The sequence below is a fragment of the Cricetulus griseus genome, chromosome 6 (assembly GCF_003668045.3).
Source record: "Cricetulus griseus strain 17A/GY chromosome 6, alternate assembly CriGri-PICRH-1.0, whole genome shotgun sequence".
Lineage (NCBI taxonomy): Eukaryota > Metazoa > Chordata > Mammalia > Rodentia > Cricetidae > Cricetulus > Cricetulus griseus.
The window spans coordinates 12,769,016-12,789,228 of record NC_048599.1 but is presented as its reverse complement, the minus strand read 5'-3'; the positions used below and the strand labels follow the sequence as shown (position 1 = coordinate 12,789,228).

General features: G+C 51.6%; 1 protein-coding gene across 1 annotated transcript in view; it reads right to left on the bottom strand.

The window, feature by feature from the left end:
- The window catches only part of Prex1 (phosphatidylinositol-3,4,5-trisphosphate dependent Rac exchange factor 1), a 157,596-nt gene that overhangs the window by 67,977 nt on the left and 69,406 nt on the right, over positions 1–20,213 (bottom strand). The window contains exons 2-5 of the mRNA XM_027423375.2: positions 15,669–15,740; positions 13,658–13,780; positions 7,092–7,196; positions 2,271–2,372 (exon numbers count right to left, since the gene is read on the bottom strand). Of these exons, the coding sequence (XP_027279176.1) occupies positions 2,271–2,372; positions 7,092–7,196; positions 13,658–13,780; positions 15,669–15,740 (402 nt within the window). The remainder of the gene's footprint in view (positions 1–2,270; positions 2,373–7,091; positions 7,197–13,657; positions 13,781–15,668; positions 15,741–20,213) is intronic.

Genomic DNA, 20,213 nt, shown 5'->3' with positions numbered 1-20,213 from the left:
AGGACCAGCAAGGTGCCTGACAGGACCAGAGAGCACACACCCAGTAGCACCAGATCCTCTCGCACACTCCGGTGTGTCTGGGGCTTGGGGTGGTGGTTTCGCTCTGGCTGAAAAGCTCATGAATTGTACAAGCCAACTTTTCTTGCTGGATCTGGCCAACAAGCCCTGGTCTCACCAATCCTCTCTCTAAATCCCACAGTGTATGTCTGACTGAGCATTGAGAACTGGAGTGAATGCAAACAAGACAGTGTCTTTTCTTGGTGTCCAGATCCACTTGCAGTTCCCGAGCCCAGACTGTCCACTGCCTGTGTGGTCACTGAAGTCACAGGAGGACACAGGCTGAGCTACACTGGACTCCCTCAGAGGTACAAGCAGCTGAGGGCTGGAGGAAGCAAAGGGAGAGCTGAGCCCCACTACCACAGCTTCTTGTGTTGGAGCATAGTGTCTTGAGCTGGGGAGATGGCTCGGTCCTGAGTACGATCCTCAGCCCTTACACAAAAGCTAGGCATGGTGACACAGCATCGGGGAAGCAGAGACAGGAAAACAGGTTCCTGAAGTTCAGTAGCCAGCCAGTCTAGCCCAGCAGATCACCCAAGGTCCCCAAAAGACACTCTACTCAAATACAAGTGGATGGCTCCTGAAGAAAATATCTGAAGTTGGTCTTTGGCATCCACTCACATCATAGCCCAACACACACACACACACACACACACACACACACACACACACGAATCATGGCCCCAGCACTGCTGACAACACCAGGGTCAGATGCTCAAGTTCACCCACCTTCTCCAGCACAAAGTGAAGGTCAAGACCTCCTGAGCACCCTCTTCACCCTCTCTCTAGTTTACAGAACAAGGACATAGGTAGTTCCCATGAGCAGGTTCATGAATGAGGCACCTGCAGTTAGATTAGCCTGCCAACAGGGAGCCCAAGAACCAGCTATCAGACAGGCCTCAGGACAGAGCCAGGGTCGGCATTGGCCAACAGCCATCATTTGTAAGGGTTGGGAAAGCAGGACCAGGCAGCAGATGGGGACAGAGCCATACATGTAGCTTGGGACCTGCCCAACTGTCGATTTTGAAGCTGAGGATGGAGCATTCTAGGGTCAGTTCTGCCCTGGACTGCTCAGCCAAGGTGGCTAGCAGGGAAGGTGACAGCCGGTGCATGGATAGTTGTGCCAAGTCATTCTATGACCTCCAGAAAGAGCCCAGATTTTGGTGCCAGCCTGTCTGTCCCTCCTTGGGGCTGTGGCATATGGGTTCCAGTAACTGGCTTAAGGTTCGAGTCTGAGTAAAGAGTAATTGGTTCAGAAACAGAGCACCTGACCCAAATCTCAGCCAATCAGAACACAGTCCAGCTCTGCCATTGACTGGTTTTGTGCATCAACTTGACCCAAGTTAGAGTCATCAGAGAGGAAGGAGCCTCAGTTAAGGAAATGCCTCCAATGGATCCAGCTGTAAGGCATTTTCTCAATTAGTCTTCAATGGGGGAGGGCCCAGCCCATGAGCACTGGTGTCATACCAGGTGGTCCTGGCTTCTATAACAAAACAGGCTGAGCAAATCAGTAGGCAGCTCCCCTCCATGGCCTCCGCATCAGCTCCTGCCTCCAGGATCCTGCCCTGCTTGGGTTCCTGTCCTGACTTCCTTCAGTGATGAGCAGCAATGTCAAAGTGTAAGCCAAATAAACCCTTTCCTCCCCAATTTGCTTTTTGACCACAGTGTTTCTTCACAGCAATAGAAACCATAACTAAGATAGGGCCCCATCTCAGTCCATCAGAGCATAGTACTACCCAGTGGCTAGGGACAGGCTCAAAGGAAAAGCAATGGTCAAAGCAGGTTGGAAGATGATCAGTGGTCCAAGGCAAAGTTTCCTGTGATTGGTTACTGTCAAATCACATGACTTGAGTCCAATCCATTTGGAATATACCGCTCCCTTAGCCACAGATGGCTGGCCACAGCCGGAGTGACTCTCAGGCTGTCCATCAGAACTCCAAGAGAGAAGCTCACTGCCTCCTACTGACTTGAAACTTGACAGGGTGTGAGTCCAGATGCCTGCAGCCATCTGCTGCCTTAACAGAGATGACGTGAGCTGTGGAAGCCCAGAGAACAGCAAAGAAAGAGGCAGGGGCTGGTGTGAGTCCAGCCTGGCCCGTTGCCAGCTCTGCCACTAGAAGCCACAGCTCCTTAAAGTTAACAGCTTCTCTTGTTAGTGGGCCTGGCCTGCAGGGCCTGCCACTTTTGCCTGGATTCAGGCCAAGGAGTCTCACCTTGAGCAGAAGTGGGTATTTGCAGATCCTCTGGATGGGGGACAGCAGGTAACCCTCCAGAGGGATGTCTGTGGTCTTCCGGCCTCCCAGAAGCATGCAGCTCTACAGAGGGACATGAGACAGTCATTAATAAGGGCCAAGGACAACAAGGGGGCATGGGAACTCTCTGAACATTGTACAGATAGGTACTCAAGAGGCAGCTCGGCAACGCTAGGAGCGGCACCAATTCCAGAACCCCAAAGGAGCCGGAGGTTTTTTGTTTCTGTTTTTTCAAGAAAGAGTTTCTCTGTCTAACAGATCTGGCTGTCCTGGAACTCACTCTGGAGACCAGGCTGGCCTCTAGCTCACAGAGAGCTGCCTGCCTATGCCTCCTGAGTGCTGGGATTAAAGGTGTGCACCACCACTCCTGGCTTCCCTGCAGGAGTCTTTAACAGGTCTGGCAGTGTGGCCTGGGCCTGATGTCACCCACGCTGCATTCACAGGCTGCTTCATAAGGCCACACCACGCTCAGCAGTTCAGCAGTTAAGATGGAACATGGAACTGCAGCAGGCTGGGAGCTGGGAATCTTACCTGTGAAAGGGGTTATGGGGGTGGCTTGGGAATGCTTCTAAGCAGGTAGGGTCCAGAACCAGGACTCTACAGTGGTTACCAGAACTCTCTCTCACACACACACACACCCAGCTTAGTTCACACTGATCAACTTGATGCCACCACAATCAGCAGCCTGCATCCACACAGCACCCTGGCCTCTCTCTGCTCATTCTGGGCTCAGCCCACAAAGCCTTCTTCTACCCAGCAATGTTTAAAAAAAAAAAAAAATCACCATCTGCATATGTGACAACAGCCCAGATCCTGACTCCAACCAGCCAAGACCTGGAACATGTTACTATCTCAAGTAACGGCTCAGACACTGGAGTTTGGGGTGTCCAGCCCATAACTCCAGAACCAATAAGCCACAAATGGGGTTTGGGTGTGCATGCTATTGAATGTGTGTATTGAGGCCAGAGGTCGGCATCAAACTGTCAACTTCTATTGTATTTATTTACTTATTTATTTTTGAGACAGGGTCTCACTATGTAGCTCTGACTCATCTGGAGCTCACTTAGTAGACCAAGCTGGCCTTGAACTCACAGAAATCCACCTGCTGCTGCCCCTGCCCCTGCCTCCCAAGTGCTGGGATTAAAGGTGTGTACCATCACACATGGCTTCCACCTTTTTTGAGACAGGGCTTCTCACTGAACCTGGAACTCACTGATTTGGCTAAGCTGGCTGCCCAGTGAGCCCCGGGGATCCTCCTGTCTCTGCCTCCCTAGTGCTGGCATCACAGATGTGCACAACCACACCTGGCTTCTCACAGGTGCAGGGGTCAAATGCAGGTCCTGATTTACTTTACTATATCCTCAGTCCCTCTCCAGACTCCCTCCACCTAGTGCTAACACAGTAGGCCATTTATTTATTCCACGTCACAGGCAATGTCCCCCCCTTTTCAGGGGCTGCAACAAGAGAACTCACAGTGTAGAGTGTATATACCATAACGGAGGCAGCAAACTATGGAAGGACAGCATTACCAACACCTCAGCCTTCCCCCTCTGCAGACAGAAATGAACCCAGACCCTCAGGAACAAGGACACCCACTTATGGTTCCTGTGATCCCAGAAACAAGTGTGCTGGCTGTCACTCATTTCCCATGGGAAGCCATGGCACCCAGAGTTAGCCTGAGTACCAGGAATGCCCAACTACCCTCTGAGTATCATCACAGGCTCCCTTCCAGGAGAAGCACAATTCTGCACCCTGGGTCCTGGCTGTGGCTACCTACATGGCCTCAGCCTCTGCATCTGTCCCTGGCACAAATGAGAGGTCCTGGCTGCGGCAGCTGAGTTATGCCAGACCCCACGCTGCACACACTTGGGCCTTTGTCCTCTAAGCCAGTGCTCACCACAAGCTGCCTGGGTGATGTCAGCTCCAGGCAAAGGAGAACAGAGAGCTGAGGAGGAGAGAGAAGTCTCCAGAAGCCCAGGAGCCTGGCAGGGAAGGGCCAAAAGCCCTTCAGATTCAAGCAGGGTGGCTACAGTTACCACCTTTCACAAAATCCAGGAAGGGTCTCGTGTGTACCAGGCTAACTGTGAACTCCTTGTGTAGGAAAACATGACCTTGAATTTCTAACCTTCCTGCCTCCATCTCCTGAGTCCTGGGATTACAGGCATGCAACGATATGCCCCATTTATGTTGCTAGGCATGGAACTCGGGGCTTAGTGCAAGCCGGGCAAGCACTCTAACTGCGCTACACCCCAGCTCTCTTTTTTACTTTCATGTCAAAGAAAAACAAGCAAATGCACAGGTTGCATTCACTCCTCTCTTGCCTCTCTGGGGCCTGGGGACAGAATTCCTCAAAACCCACATTCACAGGACCCTCAGATGAGTGTCACCCCGTGGGCCATCCTAGCACTCTGTGCTAGCCACGCTCGCTCCCTGGGGTGTAGATCATGCCTAAACCCAGGGCATTACAGAGCCTTGACTGAAGAGACTCCAGTTCCCTCCTCCAGCCTGGCCCCTTCCCCGCACTCCAGGCTCCAGGCTCCCCTGCATGCCTTGCCTCTAATCTAAAAGGGCATTCCCACACCCGTGCTCCCAGCCCAGCCCTCACCATCAGAGGGCAAAGCTACTCTAGATGGCCAAATGTTGGGGTACTACGATACTTACTTTTAATTGTCAACTTGGCACAGAGTAGGATTACCTGGGAAGGCAGTCTCAGTGAGTGACTGTCTAGATCAGACTGGCCTGTGGGCATGTCTGCAGAATTGTCCAGACCATGCTAACTGATGTGGAGAGAACTAACCCAATATAGCACCATTCCCTGAGTTGTGTCCTAGACTGTGTAAGAGTTGGGGGTGTGATCTGGGTGCTAAGCCTGCATGCATTTGTTCCCTCTCTGCTCTTGACAGGGGCGTGATGTGACCAGCTGACCAGCTGCTTCAAACTCCTGCCTTGACATTACTACATTACTACAATGACCGACTGTAGCCCAACATTGTGAGCTGAAATAATCTTTCTCCCTTTTAAGGTTGCTTCTTTCAGAATATTTTATCCCGACACAAGAGGAAAACAGAGTAGATCCTGTCCTGGAACAATCTTGGGGCCTTCTGCTTCACTGACACCCCAAGACAGCGCTCAGGGGAACTGTCAACTGAGTTTTCATTCTCTATAGACATCTGCCCAACCCCTGCCCCCAGACACCAGTGCCTCTGCCTGGACTGTTGCAGTAGCCTTGTGGTGGAGTAAATGATGTTCCCCCAAAATGCCACACGCACCCAGACACCAGAATGAGAACTTATTTGGAAACAGGATCTCTACAGATGTCACGTGGGACAAGGACCCTAAATCCAAAGCCTCCTTACCAGGAGAGGACACACTGATCCTCTCAAGATGACAAGTTCTCAATACAAAGCCACCAACTGAATTCATGTATCAACCATTTAATAGACACAAAAGCAGAGGCATAGGAAGCCAAAGTCCCCGAGTCCCTCGGCAAGTGGACGGCCCATCTCAAACAGAGCCAGTTTGTCTGTCCCCAACACAGTCACCTCCCATAGCATCCATGACAGTTCTTTTGCAGGTGGCCAGAAGCTGTGAGATGCCAGCAAAGAGAGAGACAGATGGCACATGGCAACACCCGACACTCCTCCCTGTCTACCCAGCCCCCAGGCAGCTGCTGCCAGAGTGTGACAGCCTGGCCCACCAGGAAGGCAGCATGAGAAGGAAGAGGGGGGACCCTTCCTTTACAATGCCCTGCTCACCTTCCTGGCTTCTTCCTGCCTCCCAGGACCCCTGAAATGGCCAGGGGACATCCTCCACAGGTAAAGCATGGACAGCAGGGACTAAGGATGGTGGTGGTGAAAGGCACACACCGGGGCAGAGTGACTGCCTGTCTCTGTGTTCTGCCCAGACTGTTCTATGAACACACGAGCAAAGTTCATAGGTGCAGGGGGCTGGAGTGGGGGAGGACCGGCCACAAAAGCCTGAAGGATTGAAGACAAAAATGGAAGAGAGTTGGCCAATTTGCCTCCCTCAGATGCTCCCTGGCCCTGGGCCAGGTAGTATGAACTCGCCAGTGAAGGAAATGCATGCTATGCTTGCATCAAAGGCTTGGGGATGCTTGGCCCGAGGCTGTGCACAGAGGGGGAGATGATGAGGGGTGGGGGTGGGGTGAGACCGGCTGTGAGACTGACTCAAGTTCCTGGCTACATCATTGAACCATTCTACTCCATGAGCTGAGCTCTGCATTCCCATGGGGAAATGACTGCATTGAGTGGGGTGTCCCTGGGCAAACACATAGGGACTCAGAGGTCAAAGCAGGACTGGAGCCCTGATGAGCCCCCTTCTCAAGCCCAGACCCTGAGAGGCATTTAACATCATGAAGTCCCCAAATCTACTGTTGGCAAAGAATGGGGGGTACCCTAATGTCTTCTTAAAAGTTTTAGCTGGTCACAGGGCTGACCAGAATTAACACCTACATTTCACCAAGCACTGTGGCACATATCTGTTACCCCAAGAATCATAATAGTGTGAGCTACAGAGTGAGAGACTGTCTCAAAAAGTGGGAGGCAGGGCAAGCAAGATGGCTCAGCAGGTGAAATCGCTTGGTGCACAAGTCTGCCCACCTGAGTTCGATCCCCAGAACCCACTTCGATCCCTTACTGTTACTTTAAACCAGAAGTTACAAAAACTGTCTGTTCTTGTAGATAGCCCAGGGAATCCCCAGATGGGAGCTGTGGGCAGGTCAAGCAGACTGGGGGTGGACAGAGGTAGGGGTGGGGTACTTACCAGGAGAAAGGCACGAACAGCAGGGACCTTGTTGAGCTCCACCAACAGCCGCAGGGCCTTCTCATGGTTGCTACAATACTCCTCATACACACAGAACTTGTCCTTCTGTAAGACAAGGGCAAGGTTGTGAGAGGCAGGAGGATGGGACTCCCTAGGGCCTTGCATAGGCTACAGGCTCAGGTCTCCAGATGAAGTGTCTCTAGCTTGCTTTGGGACTGTGTCCAGTTGCCTCACTTGGCTCTAACAGCCTGAGTGACCTTCTGGGGATGGCAGGCAACACATCATGAGGATCCAGCATGTGGACTAAGCAAGGGGACCAGGGCCTGGACACCAGTTCTGTATTTCCTGCTGTGAATCTGAGGTCCCACCTGCACCCTGTGCCTCAGTATCTGACAGCAAGGTGATGGATGCTAACAAATACCAGGAAGTTGTAACAGCAGGAGGCTACCTCTGTTGACCTCTAGGTGACCCAGAGCCCAAAATTCCAGCACAGAAGTCACCTGAGTGTCACCAGGTCCCTACCCACCAGTCATAGTTTCAGAACTGGACAGAACAGAGCCCTCTTATGAGGAAATTTCCAGCTAAGCATGCCCCACTCCAAAAAGATCCTGGAATTAGCCAAACCCCAAACAAGGATGTCCTGGGGGTCCCTTGGGGATGAAGGCCTGCAGAGCCTAGATCTTAGGTAGACCCACATGAAGCTAAGGAAGGAAGAGGTAGGTCTGTAGGGCAAGCGGCTCATCCTGTTTCTAAAAGAGCCCCAACAGTCCATGCTTCCTACAGAGGGCACAGGAAAGAGGAAACCCAAGGAGGAAGATGGGGGAGGGAGGCAGAAGGAGGAGTAAGACGGGGACCATTTCCTCCACAAGAGCCTGGGAGGAAGACAGAAGAGGGAAATGAAGGAAGGACGGGGGTTTCCAAACCAACAGGAGTCCCAGCCTGCCACATTGCACTGGGCTCCACAGACCTGAGTGTGGATCCTGAGGAGCAGGCCTTCAGCCAGAGGCAACAGCCATAAAGTATGGGCCAACCACTGGGTCAAGGCCACTATGCTGTCACTCTGCTCTCTCGATGAGTGTGGACAGTCACTCTTCATCATAACCTCACAAGGTCAGTACTGACCCATCCCCCCAGAATGAAAGGAAAAAGCTTTCCCATCTGCCCCAGCTACTGATGGGACAGAACCAGTATCTAAAACCTCATAGCACACAAACACACACACATGCACACCAGTGCCCTCTCAAGGTCACAGCCAGGGACAGGCAACGGCAACTGGGGGCAATGCCTAGGATAGAAAACTCAAGCCACAAATCCACAGGCTAAGTTCTGAGGGATTCCTGTAGCATCATGAGGAGGGACACCCAGCACCACACTGCCTGAGCAGCAGTGACCCTGGCCAGGGAGCTTCATCACCCTGAACCTCCTTGGTTTCTATGAAACACAGGATCCTGACATCTGGGCTGCTGAATGACTAACTGGTATGTGTGAGCTGGCACATGGTAAATACTGGCGGGCACTCCAGGTGCCCTTCAAGGAGTGGCGACAAAAAGCATAAGCAACAAATACAAACTGCTGGGAAAGCACCAACATAAAAGAATGCCACAATTACCCAGCATGCACACATGCATACACCATGGGGCAAACTCCAACCATCCAGGCATTACAACACTCAAGCTGCATGCTCAAAACGCTACGGTCAGCAGCTACTGTGCACAGAACCTCACGGATCTCAGGAGACCCAACATCTACCTGCAACCTGTGCAGCCCAGAGATACTGGCAGAAAGAAGCAGGGGTCAGGAAGGTTTAATGCCCACCTGCCCCCCCCATCATGTTTAAACATTACATCTCTAGCTGGCAACAGTGCTTGGAGAGACTGCAGAACCTTTAGAAGGTAGGTCCTGGCCAGAGGAATCAAGTGGAAAGGGATGGGCCTTGAGGGCTGTAACCTGGCCCAGCTTTTAGTCGGAGATCTCGGCATCCTGATCCACCATGCTCTTCCCCCCAATGGTGGGCGTCATCCTCTGAACCGTGAACCACAAACCGCAATTAAAGTTTCTCCTTAAATTGCTTTCGTCTGGTACTCTCCCAGTGATGTGAAAAGTAACCAAAGTAACCGACAGGCAGCCAATCAGAGCTCCCTGTCTTGACAAGGGCAGCCAACAGGGGCCCTTAAGGAAGCATGGTGTTCTGGAAGAGACATACGGGCTACCTCAGTCATCATAAGAGATGCCCCTTTATACCTCCACCACTACCCTCTAAGAATAAAATCAATACATACAGACCAAGGACAGAGAAAAATGATCCTAAAAATGTTATAGGGATACCTGGATCTAGGGATGCCTGAACCCGAAAGACTTATTTCACTGACATGCACCAAAAACAGTCCTTTCTTCACTGAAGCCTAAGTTACTGCTTTGCCACAGATAGTAAAGATCCTCTTGGCCAGATCTGCTCTTATTTTTTTAAAAGTGATTTTTTTTAAAGTGTGTGTGTGTGTGTGTGTGTGTGTGTGTGTGTACCACATACACAAGTGTAGTACAGAAGAGGGCATCAAATCCACTGAAAATGGAATGACAGGTGGTTTGCGAGCTGCTGACTGGGTCATATTCTAAGAAGAAAATGTAAATGAGGTGACATGTCTCTGTCTACCTCCATCTACACCACAAGGAATCAGGCCAGAAAACAAGGAAAGGTCTGGCTCTTCCTATATGCCAACCCCAGTCAATGGCATTGCAGCTGGAGACGCTGGCAAGCAGTCTGGGGACCACTAAGAACTCAGAGACGGCTACTGTGATTGATTAGTTATGTCTGCCACAGGTACAGAGAGGAAGTAAGGGAAAGGATACCATGTCTCTGACAATCTTCAAGGTCACCCCTTCCTTCAGCCTTCCAGAAGGGCAGGGCCTAGACTTGCTGCCTGGAGCAGCTAGGAGTAGCACCATGGTGGCTGAAGGCTCACAAGATTTGAATACTTAGACACCAGGGAGTGGCACTACTTGAAAAGATTAGAAGGTGTGGCTTGATGGAGGAAGTGTGTCACTGGGGGTGGGCTCTGGGGTTTCAAAAGCCTAAGCCAGGCCAGTGTCACTCTCTTCCTGCTGCCTGAAGATCTGGATGTAGGACTCAGCTATTTCTCCAGCACTATGTCTGCCTGTGCGCCACCATGCTTCCCGCCATGATGAAGATGGATGACACCTATGAAACCGTAAGCCAGCCCCAGGTAAATGCTGTCTTTTATAAGAGTCGCTGTGGTCATGGTGTCTCTCAGAGCAACAGAACACTGACTAAGACAAGCACCCTCACTCCTCAGACCCACGTCAGGTACCCACTTGTCTCACAACAAGCTGCCCAGCCACAGCTCAGGCCTTGGTCTTTGGATGTGGACCCTGCTCCGACACCATTAAGTCCCTGTGTGTAAGGCTTGTCTCCTCCCCAGGGGCAGAGGAGCTAAGTGTCCTGCCAGGGAGGAAGACAGGCACACGGCTGTATACACAGATGCAGGGGGACAGAACATGCAGCAGGGGGCTGAAGATCCAGCCACCAGGGGAGCCATGAAGATGGTCACAGCTGTGAAAACACCCAGGAGAAGATGCTACCAGCTCCAAACCACGGGGCACACACAACAAGCCATTAGATAGTGTGTGTCCCTGATACTGCATGTGACACTAAAGCACGCCTGGACACTTACCTGAAAAGCCACTCTACGTCTCGTGTTCCTGTTTGCTATATCCGGCAACACTGACCCTGAGTGGCCCACAGAAGCATTCTAGTCACACCACAACCCCTACACCTCATATCTGTCACCATCTGCTTGGCCATCTCCATGTCACCTGCCTGGCAGGCTGCCAGCAGAAGGGAGTGGGTCCACCCTGCCCAGTGGGTGCAAGCTCACATCCCCGTGCCTGGCACTCAGACTGCTACATGTATTTCAGAAGCCAATGTCACTTAAAACTGTGACAGATTCCAGTGTCAGAATGTCTCAGCCTTAATCCCAGTTCTAGCACCCAAACTATAACTTAGTCTCTCTGGACCTCAATTTCCCCTTTTGTAAAATAGGCAGTGACAGCAAACATCTTCAAAAGCTATTGTGAAGTTTTGAGACATAGGGTTCCATGCTTTAGCCCAGGCTGGTCTTACACTCACTACATAGTCCAGGCTGGTTACACACTTGAAGTAATTCAACTGCCGCAGCTTTCCCAGGGCTGGGAGCACAGGAGTGTGCCACCTCCCTAACAACCGTGCAGCTAAAGCAAGCTGATATGCGTGGAGCATTTAGAACAATACCCTACAGAGAAAAGGACCAATGGGTGCTTGTCGGTGTTTGCCGTTGGGGGTGCAGGTTCCTTCTGAGTAGGTAGCATAAGGGTCTGTAGCCTGGCCAATCCCTACTGCCCCCAGCCTAGGATGCCTGTGATTCCCAGGGAGCTAAGGATGAAGAGCAAAGCCAGATGTGACCTTTGGGACTACAGTGGTCACCGTATTCTATCTGTGGGTCCCCCAGTAATAGCATGGTGGAGTCCCTGACACTGGACACTAAATCCCTGTTAAAGCCTCAGGTCTAAAAAAATGACTGCCCACCCCAACGTGGGGCCCCTTCACTGCTACTATGCACAGCCCCCAAGGCCACCCCAGCTCTGGCACCCTCCCAGATGGGACCAACTTAGACCTAGACAATCGTGGCACTCAACCAACCTCATCAGCTTCCCCCAAAAAGCCACCTGCACACCTGCCTCCAGCTACTGTAAAAGCCCAGCACCAACGTGACTCACCTCTTCCCCTCCCCCAGCATGGGGGCAGAGAGAGTGAAGGTGCCACATTTTAAATTAAAACATGATTTGAAATTAAAAACACTGACTCACACTGAGCAGCCTGGAGGCTGCTTTCTCTGCTGCTGAAACTACCTCAAGGAGGGGTTCAGCCAGGTGTGCAGGCCAAGTCAGTGTCTCCCCCACACAGCTGTCTCTGTTGTTCCCCAGTTTTTGAGGCACAGTCTAAGTAGCCCAGGCTGGCCCAAAATTCCCACCCCCAGCCTCCCAGGCACTGAGATTATAGCTCTGCACCCCACAGCTGGTCCAGGAATCTTCAGGTGGCCTTGGCCTGAGGCAGCTGGGTATGCTTCAGGAGGGATGCTTGCATAAGAGCTTTCCACGGCATCCACGGTCACCTGAGCATTTTCTGTCTGCTGAAGCAGCCATCCACTGTCCTCTCCAGCAAGGACACTGCTCCCCTTGCTGAATATATTTATTCAAGGTTTTTAAATGAACTGATTTTAAAGGATTTCACAGTAACCCCAGCAGGCAGATGCAGCGGAGGCCTCAACCTCGGAGCGTGAACAGGTAAGCTGAAGAGCTCTGATTGGCACTTTCTACGTACAGCTCTGTTGTCACACATATGGTGACAACCTTGGGCTTGCCCAATCTGTTTGCTGGCCTGTGGAGCAGGCAGGTGAGCTTGGGCTAGTCTTTCATTTCTTTCCTCCTTTTTTTTTTTTTTTTTAATTTTTTATTTATAGCTGTGTATGGTGGCCCATACCTTTAATCCCAGCACCCAGGAGGCAGAGGTGGACAGATCTCTAAGTTCAAGGCCAGCCTTATGTACCTAGCAAGTTCCAGCCAGCTAGAGTTACATGTCTCAAAAAAATAAAATTTAAAAAAAAAAAAAAAAAAAAGGCTGGGCAGTGGTGTCATACGCCTTTAATCCCAGCACTTGGCAGGCAGAGGCAAGTGGATCTCTGTGAGTTCAAGGCCAGCCTGGTCTACAAAGCTAACAGAGAAACCCTGTTTTGAAAAATCAAAAATAAATAAATAATATAATATAAAAAATAGGTTATCTGCCTAGGCACAAGAGTACCATGGCTATGTGGAGCTCAGAAAACAATTTGCTAAAGGCAAATATATCTCCTTCCACCATGTGGGTCCCAGGGATCACATGTTGGTCACCAGGTTTGGCAGCAAGTGCTCTTCCCTGCTGAGCCATCTCAGCTGCCCTATAGGGGCAGATCATCAAGCCATAAGGTCTTCATCCCTGTTGTTTCTAGTACTCTAATAGGAGACCTGCCAAGGGGACAGCTTAGAATGTTCTAGACTAACAAAGACATTGTACGGCTGGGTGAGGGGTTATGTTCAAGGAAGTGGCAGGCCTGCAGAGATGTGGGGATTTTATTCTGATGAAGCAGAGTCAAGGAGAGTTCTAGAAGAGAGGAGAAGCAACCAGATTTGTGCTTCCAAAGGCTCTCTACCATCTCAGAGGAGAAGCTGTTTCAAAACTCTTTACCCAGGGCTCTGGGTCTTGGGAGGTCAGAAGAACAAGGCTTACTGAGGCCCAGGAGCTCACACAAGCTCACCAAGAGCCTAGTATAAGGCCCAGCAGGTCAAGCCTAAGGACTCTGCACAAGGCCATGCCCTGTAGACTCTTGGGGGGGGGGGGTTGGGAGAGCCAGACCACAAGAATGGGCACACAAACACCATGACAGAGCCAATGCTAACTGAATGCTCAAACTCCGGTCTTAGGCTTATATGACAAGCATTCTCACCCACTGACCCCACTCCCTAGCCCCCATACTCACAAATTTCAAGAAAACATTTCCAAGTTCATGTTGAGACTGAGGCTCAGGGTGTAAGCAGTGCTCCAGGGCAGCCAGAAAGTCTTTGTGGACCTCCAAGATGTCCTCAATGTTGGAGAAAAGGATCTAGGAGAGAGCAGAGGGCAGAGCCAATCAGGGTTTGGAGAGAGCAAGGCCATTCCCAGAAAAGCCTGCTCCCCAGGGTACATAGCAGGCAACAATGGGTGGGGCTCCCCTGAGCCAGGTGGCTGCTGTTGGCTGTGACCCCACCACAGCCCTGCGCTTGCCAGTGGCAGACCTGGGCTGGACTGTCACACTCATTGGTAGCACCTGATCTCCACAAGCTTCTTAGCCATTCCTGGTCCCAATTTACCCGAGAACTGGAAGCCCAGAGAGCAAGCGCTGGCATCCCAGCCAGCCAGCACGGAGATGTCGGAGCATCACTCCCTGTATGTAGACATTGCTACACCTGGAATCTTCTGACATAGCCAGCCACAGGCAATGTGCACCAACAAGTGTGTTCCCATGGCCCTGCTCCACAACAGTGCATGGTGAAAGTGAAGGGCCAAGGGCCAGAGCCGACTCCTCAGTCACTGCCAGGCCTAGAGCAGCCAGAAGCCCACGTCCTCCTCTGCCTGGGTCGGGGCTGCCGGTCACATGAAGGTGACCAGGGGAATCATATGGCCACTGTTCACCTTCCCTTCGCCTAATTCAGCTCACATGGTTGAACCTGGTTATGCTGAAGGGAACATTCTAGACCTTGATGAACATTCTAGACCTTGATGTTATACTCACTTTGTGAAAGGACTGAAGAATTGTCCATCCCTTGACTGTATACCCAAAAGAAACAAGCAATGCCCACTCAAAAGACATACACAGGAATGGTCACCATAGCCCCAAAGTGGAAACAGCTCAAAGACAGAGAAACCCTGTCTTTAAAAAAGACAAGACAAAAACAATCAATGGCAGCAGAAGCCTCATCAGCTGGCGGATGGCTGACTGGGCGTGGCAGTGAGCCCATGGGGCAGGGATGCTCCCCTGTCTTCACTGGTGAACCCCAGTGGGGTACAGCCAATCCCTCAGGACTTGTATCCCTTGTTGAACGGCAGGTAAGACCTGACAGAAAGGCAATTTCTTAAAAACTAACTGTGCAATTTTAAGTCACAGTAACGGCTTCAAGTTCTAACAATGCATAATAAATCAATACAATAAAACATAGGAGCTCAGTGAATATCTGTTGAGAGAATGAATGAATGAATGAATGAATGAATGAATGAATGAATGAAGCAATAGGTTCCAGAAAACAGGCATCCCTTCATCATCCCTACCCACCCCGTACCCCAGGACCAGCTGGACAGTGGCACAGCCTTCCAGCAGAGCAGAAGAGGGTTACAACTATCAACATGCATTGTTAACAGTTGTTAGTAACAGGCACATGACAGACAAGGCCAGGTCGTCAGGCAGGGGTCATCTCTGACCACATAAATGGTAAATCCTGAGTTCTTCAGAAACACATAGCCCCTCATATCCATTTCCTCCTAGTCCAGGCCTTTCAGAGCACAAAATAAAAGGTTTCCAGAAATCGGTCAGAGTGCTGGCCAGCACAGGCCTCAGAGGCACACAGACAGCCCATTGATACTGCCCAGACGCCCCAGCGCCACAGCCAGGATGAAGCTGGCCCAATGACTCATGATAGCCTGTGCCCACTGCAGGGTAGGAGGGCAGCAGGAGGCACCAGGCTCCCAGGACACTTGGGAAGGGATTTTCCAGAGACACCACGCTGGACAGGAGGAGGTGAGAAGGCAGAGTGGCCATGCTGAATCTGAAGTGGAGAATGGGGCCTGGTGTGCACCGTCCCTCCCAGGGGAGGCCTTCCGGGGCTGCTGAGAGCAAGCTGGGGGAGGGAGGCTGGCGGTGTCCGTGAAAGAGGCCTCTGAGCTCCTGGAGTTCAGAGCCACCTGGAAGGAGAAGGGCCAGCCAGCAGAGGCGGCAGCAGCAATGGCCGAGTCCTCACCTTGACATTCTCCTCTGTGAGCCCCTTCTCCACACAGTCCACCACATTCTGCCTGATCCGCTGCAGGAATGCCTGTGAAGACAAAAGCAAGCAGAGATAAGAGGCCACACCTCCCATCCTGGATACCCCTGACAGAGGGGCACGGGTTCAAATGCTGACCAGGACCTGAGAGGCTGCACAGTTCAGGCACTCGGGTAAGGACTTAGAAGAGGCATCTGCTGCTGACAGCTTACTTTCCTGGGCAGCCCCCACACCCCTCTGCTGCTCAGCCAAAGGCTTACCAAGCAGCTATAATGTTCCGCCGGTGTGGAGCTAACAACCCAGAGCCCCACCCCCCACCCCCAGAACCTACAGCCCAAAGAGACACAGTTATACCTGCTTCCTCACACAAATACCTCGTAGACCACTCAACAATGACCCCCTTTCTGTAGGGTTTTCCCTTTTGTGTTTTAAGACATTTATATGACTCAAACAAAAAAAATATATAAAATGTCAAAAACACAACACATCTCTTTTATATCCCAGCCCTACCCACTGTCCCCATGGGAACCTCAGCCCCTGGTGTCACAAACGGCCACACACAGAAGCACGTGTTCATGTGCACACAATCATTCCCACTGTCTCTTCTCTTCACACTGAAACAGTAGCACACAGGACACTCCAAACCAACTGAGCGCTCACACAGACACCTGCACATGGGGCTGGTGAGAAGATGGCACCCAGTGTCACCAGATGTGATGATGTTTGGGGTACTGGGATGAAACTCCAGGCCCTTGTGCAAGCTGGACAGGCATTCTATTACTGGGCTGTGTCTCTAACTCACCCCTCCTTTTCTTTTGAGAAAAAAGAACAAAATTAGAAGTTTTTATGTCTCCCAATTCACTTCCTTCCCCCTCTTCCCCCTTCATGCATCCTTATATTTTGGCTGGGCTAAAACTCAATCCTCCTGCCTCCAGTGCAGGTTACTAGGGTTACAGGCGTGGCTCTTGGAGGGCTGGAGAAGTAGATGTAAGAGTAGAGGAAGAGGAGTGCACCAAGGTCAGATGATGGAGCATACTGAGGAGAGATGATGGAGTGTACCCAGGAGAGATGATGGAGTGCACCCAGGAGAGATGATGGAGTGCACCCAGGAGAGATGATGGAGTGTACAGAGGAGAGATGATGGAGTGTACAGAGGAGAGATGATGGAGTGTACAGAGGAGAGATGATGGAGTGTACCCAGGACAGATGATGGAGTGTACAGAGGAGAGATGATGGAGTGCACCCAGGAGAGATGATGGAGTGTACCCAGGAGAGATGATGGAGTGCACCCAGGAGAGATGATGGAGTGTACCCAGGAGAGATGATGGAGTGCACCCAGGAGAGATGATGGAGTGTACCCAGGAGAGATGATGGAGTGTACAGAGGAGAGATGATGGAGTGTACAGAGGAGAGATGATGGAGTGTACCCAGGAGAGATGATGGAGTGTACAGAGGAGAGATGATGGAGTGCACCCAGGAGAGATGATGGAGTGTACCCAGGAGAGATGATGGAGTGCACCCAGGAGAGATGATGGAGTGTACAGAGGAGAGATGATGGAGTGCACCCAGGAGAGATGATGGAGTGCACCCAGGAGAGATGATGGAGTGTACCCAGGAGAGATGATGGAGTGCACCCAGGAGAGATGATGGAGTGTACAGAGGAGAGATGATGGAGTGCACCCAGGAGAGATGATGGAGTGTACCCAGGAGAGATGATGGAGTGCACCCAGGAGAGATGATGGAGTGTACAGAGGAGAGATGATGGAGTGCACCCAGGAGAGATGATGGAGTGTACAGAGGAGAGATGATGGAGTGTACAGAGGAGAGATGATGGAGTGTACAGAGGAGAGATGATGGAGTGCACCCAGGAGAGATGATGGAGTGTACCCAGGAGAGATGATGGAGTGCACCCAGGAGAGATGATGGAGTGTACAGAGGAGAGATGATGGAGTGCACCCAGGAGAGATGATGGAGTGTACAGAGGAGAGATGATGGAGTGTACAGAGGAGAGATGATGGAGTGTACAGAGGAGAGATGATGGAGTGTACAGAGGAGAGATGATGGAGTGCACCCAGGAGAGATGATGGAGTGTACCCAGGAGAGATGATGGAGTGCACCCAGGAGAGATGATGGAGTGTACCCAGGAGAGATGATGGAGTGCACCCAGGAGAGATGATGGAGTGCACCCAGGAGAGATGATGGAGTGTACAGAGGAGAGATGATGGAGTGTACAGAGGAGAGATGATGGAGTGTACCCAGGAGAGATGATGGAGTGTACAGAGGAGAGATGATGGAGTGCACCCAGGAGAGATGATGGAGTGCACCCAGGAGAGATGATGGAGTGCACCCAGGAGAGATGATGGAGTGCACCCAGGAGAGATGATGGAGTGCACCCAGGAGAGATGATGGAGTGTACAGAGGAGAGATGATGGAGTGTACCCAGGAGAGATGATGGAGTGTACAGAGGAGAGATGATGGAGTGCACCCAGGAGAGATGATGGAGTGCACCCAGGAGAGATGATGGAGTGTACAGAGGAGAGATGATGGAGTGCACCCAGGAGAGATGATGGAGTGTACAGAGGAGAGATGATGGAGTGTACAGAGGAGAGATGATGGAGTGTACAGAGGAGAGATGATGGAGTGTACAGAGGAGAGATGATGGAGTGCACCCAGGAGAGATGATGGAGTGTACCCAGGAGAGATGATGGAGTGCACCCAGGAGAGATGATGGAGTGCACCCAGGAGAGATGATGGAGTGCACCCAGGAGAGATGATGGAGTGCACCCAGGAGAGATGATGGAGTGTACAGAGGAGAGATGATGGAGTGTACCCAGGAGAGATGATGGAGTGTACAGAGGAGAGATGATGGAGTGCACCCAGGAGAGATGATGGAGTGCACCCAGGAGAGATGATGGAGTGCACCCAGGAGAGATGATGGAGTGTACCCAGGAGAGATGATGGAGTGTACAGAGGAAAGATGATGGAGTGCACCCAGGAGAGATGATGGAGTGCACCCAGGAGAGATGATGGAGTGTATCCAGGAGAGATGATGGAGTGCACCCAGGAGAGATGATGGAGTGTACAGAGGAGAGATGATGGAGTGCACCCAGGAGAGATGATGGAGTGCACCCAGGAGAGATGATGGAGTGTACAGAGGAGAGATGATGGAGTGTACAGAGGAGAGATGATGGAGTGTACCCAGGAGAGATGATGGAGTGTACAGAGGAGAGATGATGGAGTGCACCCAGGAGAGATGATGGAGTGTACCCAGGAGAGATGATGGAGTGCACCCAGGAGAGATGATGGAGTGTACAGAGGAGAGATGATGGAGTGCACCCAGGAGAGATGATGGAGTGCACCCAGGAGAGATGATGGAGTGCACCCAGGAGAGATGATGGAGTGCACCCAGGAGAGATGATGGAGTGCACCAAGGTCAGATGATGGAGTGTACCGAGGAGAGATGATGGAGTGTACAGAGGAGAGATGATGGAGTGTACCCAGGAGAGATGATGGAGTGTACAGAGGAGAGATGATGGAGTGTACCCAGGAGAGATGATGGAGTGCACCCAGGAGAGATGATGGAGTGTACCCAGGAGAGATGATGGAGTGCACCCAGGAGAGATGATGGAGTGCACCCAGGAGAGATGATGGAGTGTACCCAGGAGACATGGGTGACTACAGAGAGAACAGCAAAGAAGGAGCTACTGTGGAGGCCACAAGGATAGCTAAGGATGGAAAGGACATTAAGGGAAAAGAGAGAGACCCAAGCTAGTACCTAAGGGAAACTGACTTTCTGCTCAGGATGTGAGGCCTGACCCAGGTTAACTGGGCAGTGGTCACATAGAATCTCCTGGGAAAGTGAGTTCATGGACATGTCCCAGCACAGGGGACCCATCAGCTATCAACTTGTCACAGGTGATTACAGTGAGGGCCCAAGGGGACTGAGCCAGGAAAGCGTGTGGTCTCCCTGCCTTGGGTTAATTGAGAGCATGTCCCATCTTACCACGCTTGTCTAAGGAGATTCCCCGCATGCCAGGGAAACAGCGGGGACTGTGCTGGTATTGGGGTGGCAGGTGACAGGTAGCAAAGGGGCGGCTGACCCTTCAACTCTGCTGTCGGATCCTTTTCCATCACCTGGACTGACACCTATGACAGCCTCATAAATGGGGCCATCATGCAACCACACAGGTTGGTGTTCACGGGCAGCCTACAGGTGGAAGGCAACCTTGTTTCTACCCACAAGCCACAGGGTGACCATGGCTGGTTCTGGAATAATGCTATCACTTTACTGATAAGCCTGAGTCTACAGGTCCACTGGCTCCCAGAGAGCACAGACATCAAGAACCCAATCTATCAGGGCCCAAGCACACCCAACCATAGGCTTCCGAGTCCTAACTCTCCATAGTCCCTCAGAGTCTACAGCCCATGGCTGTCCCAGCCAGCCTGATCAATGACACCTCTGGCCCCAAAGGGTTCCAGCCTCCTCACCCCTCAGAATCCCTTAAAATCCAGTCAATGCTCAGT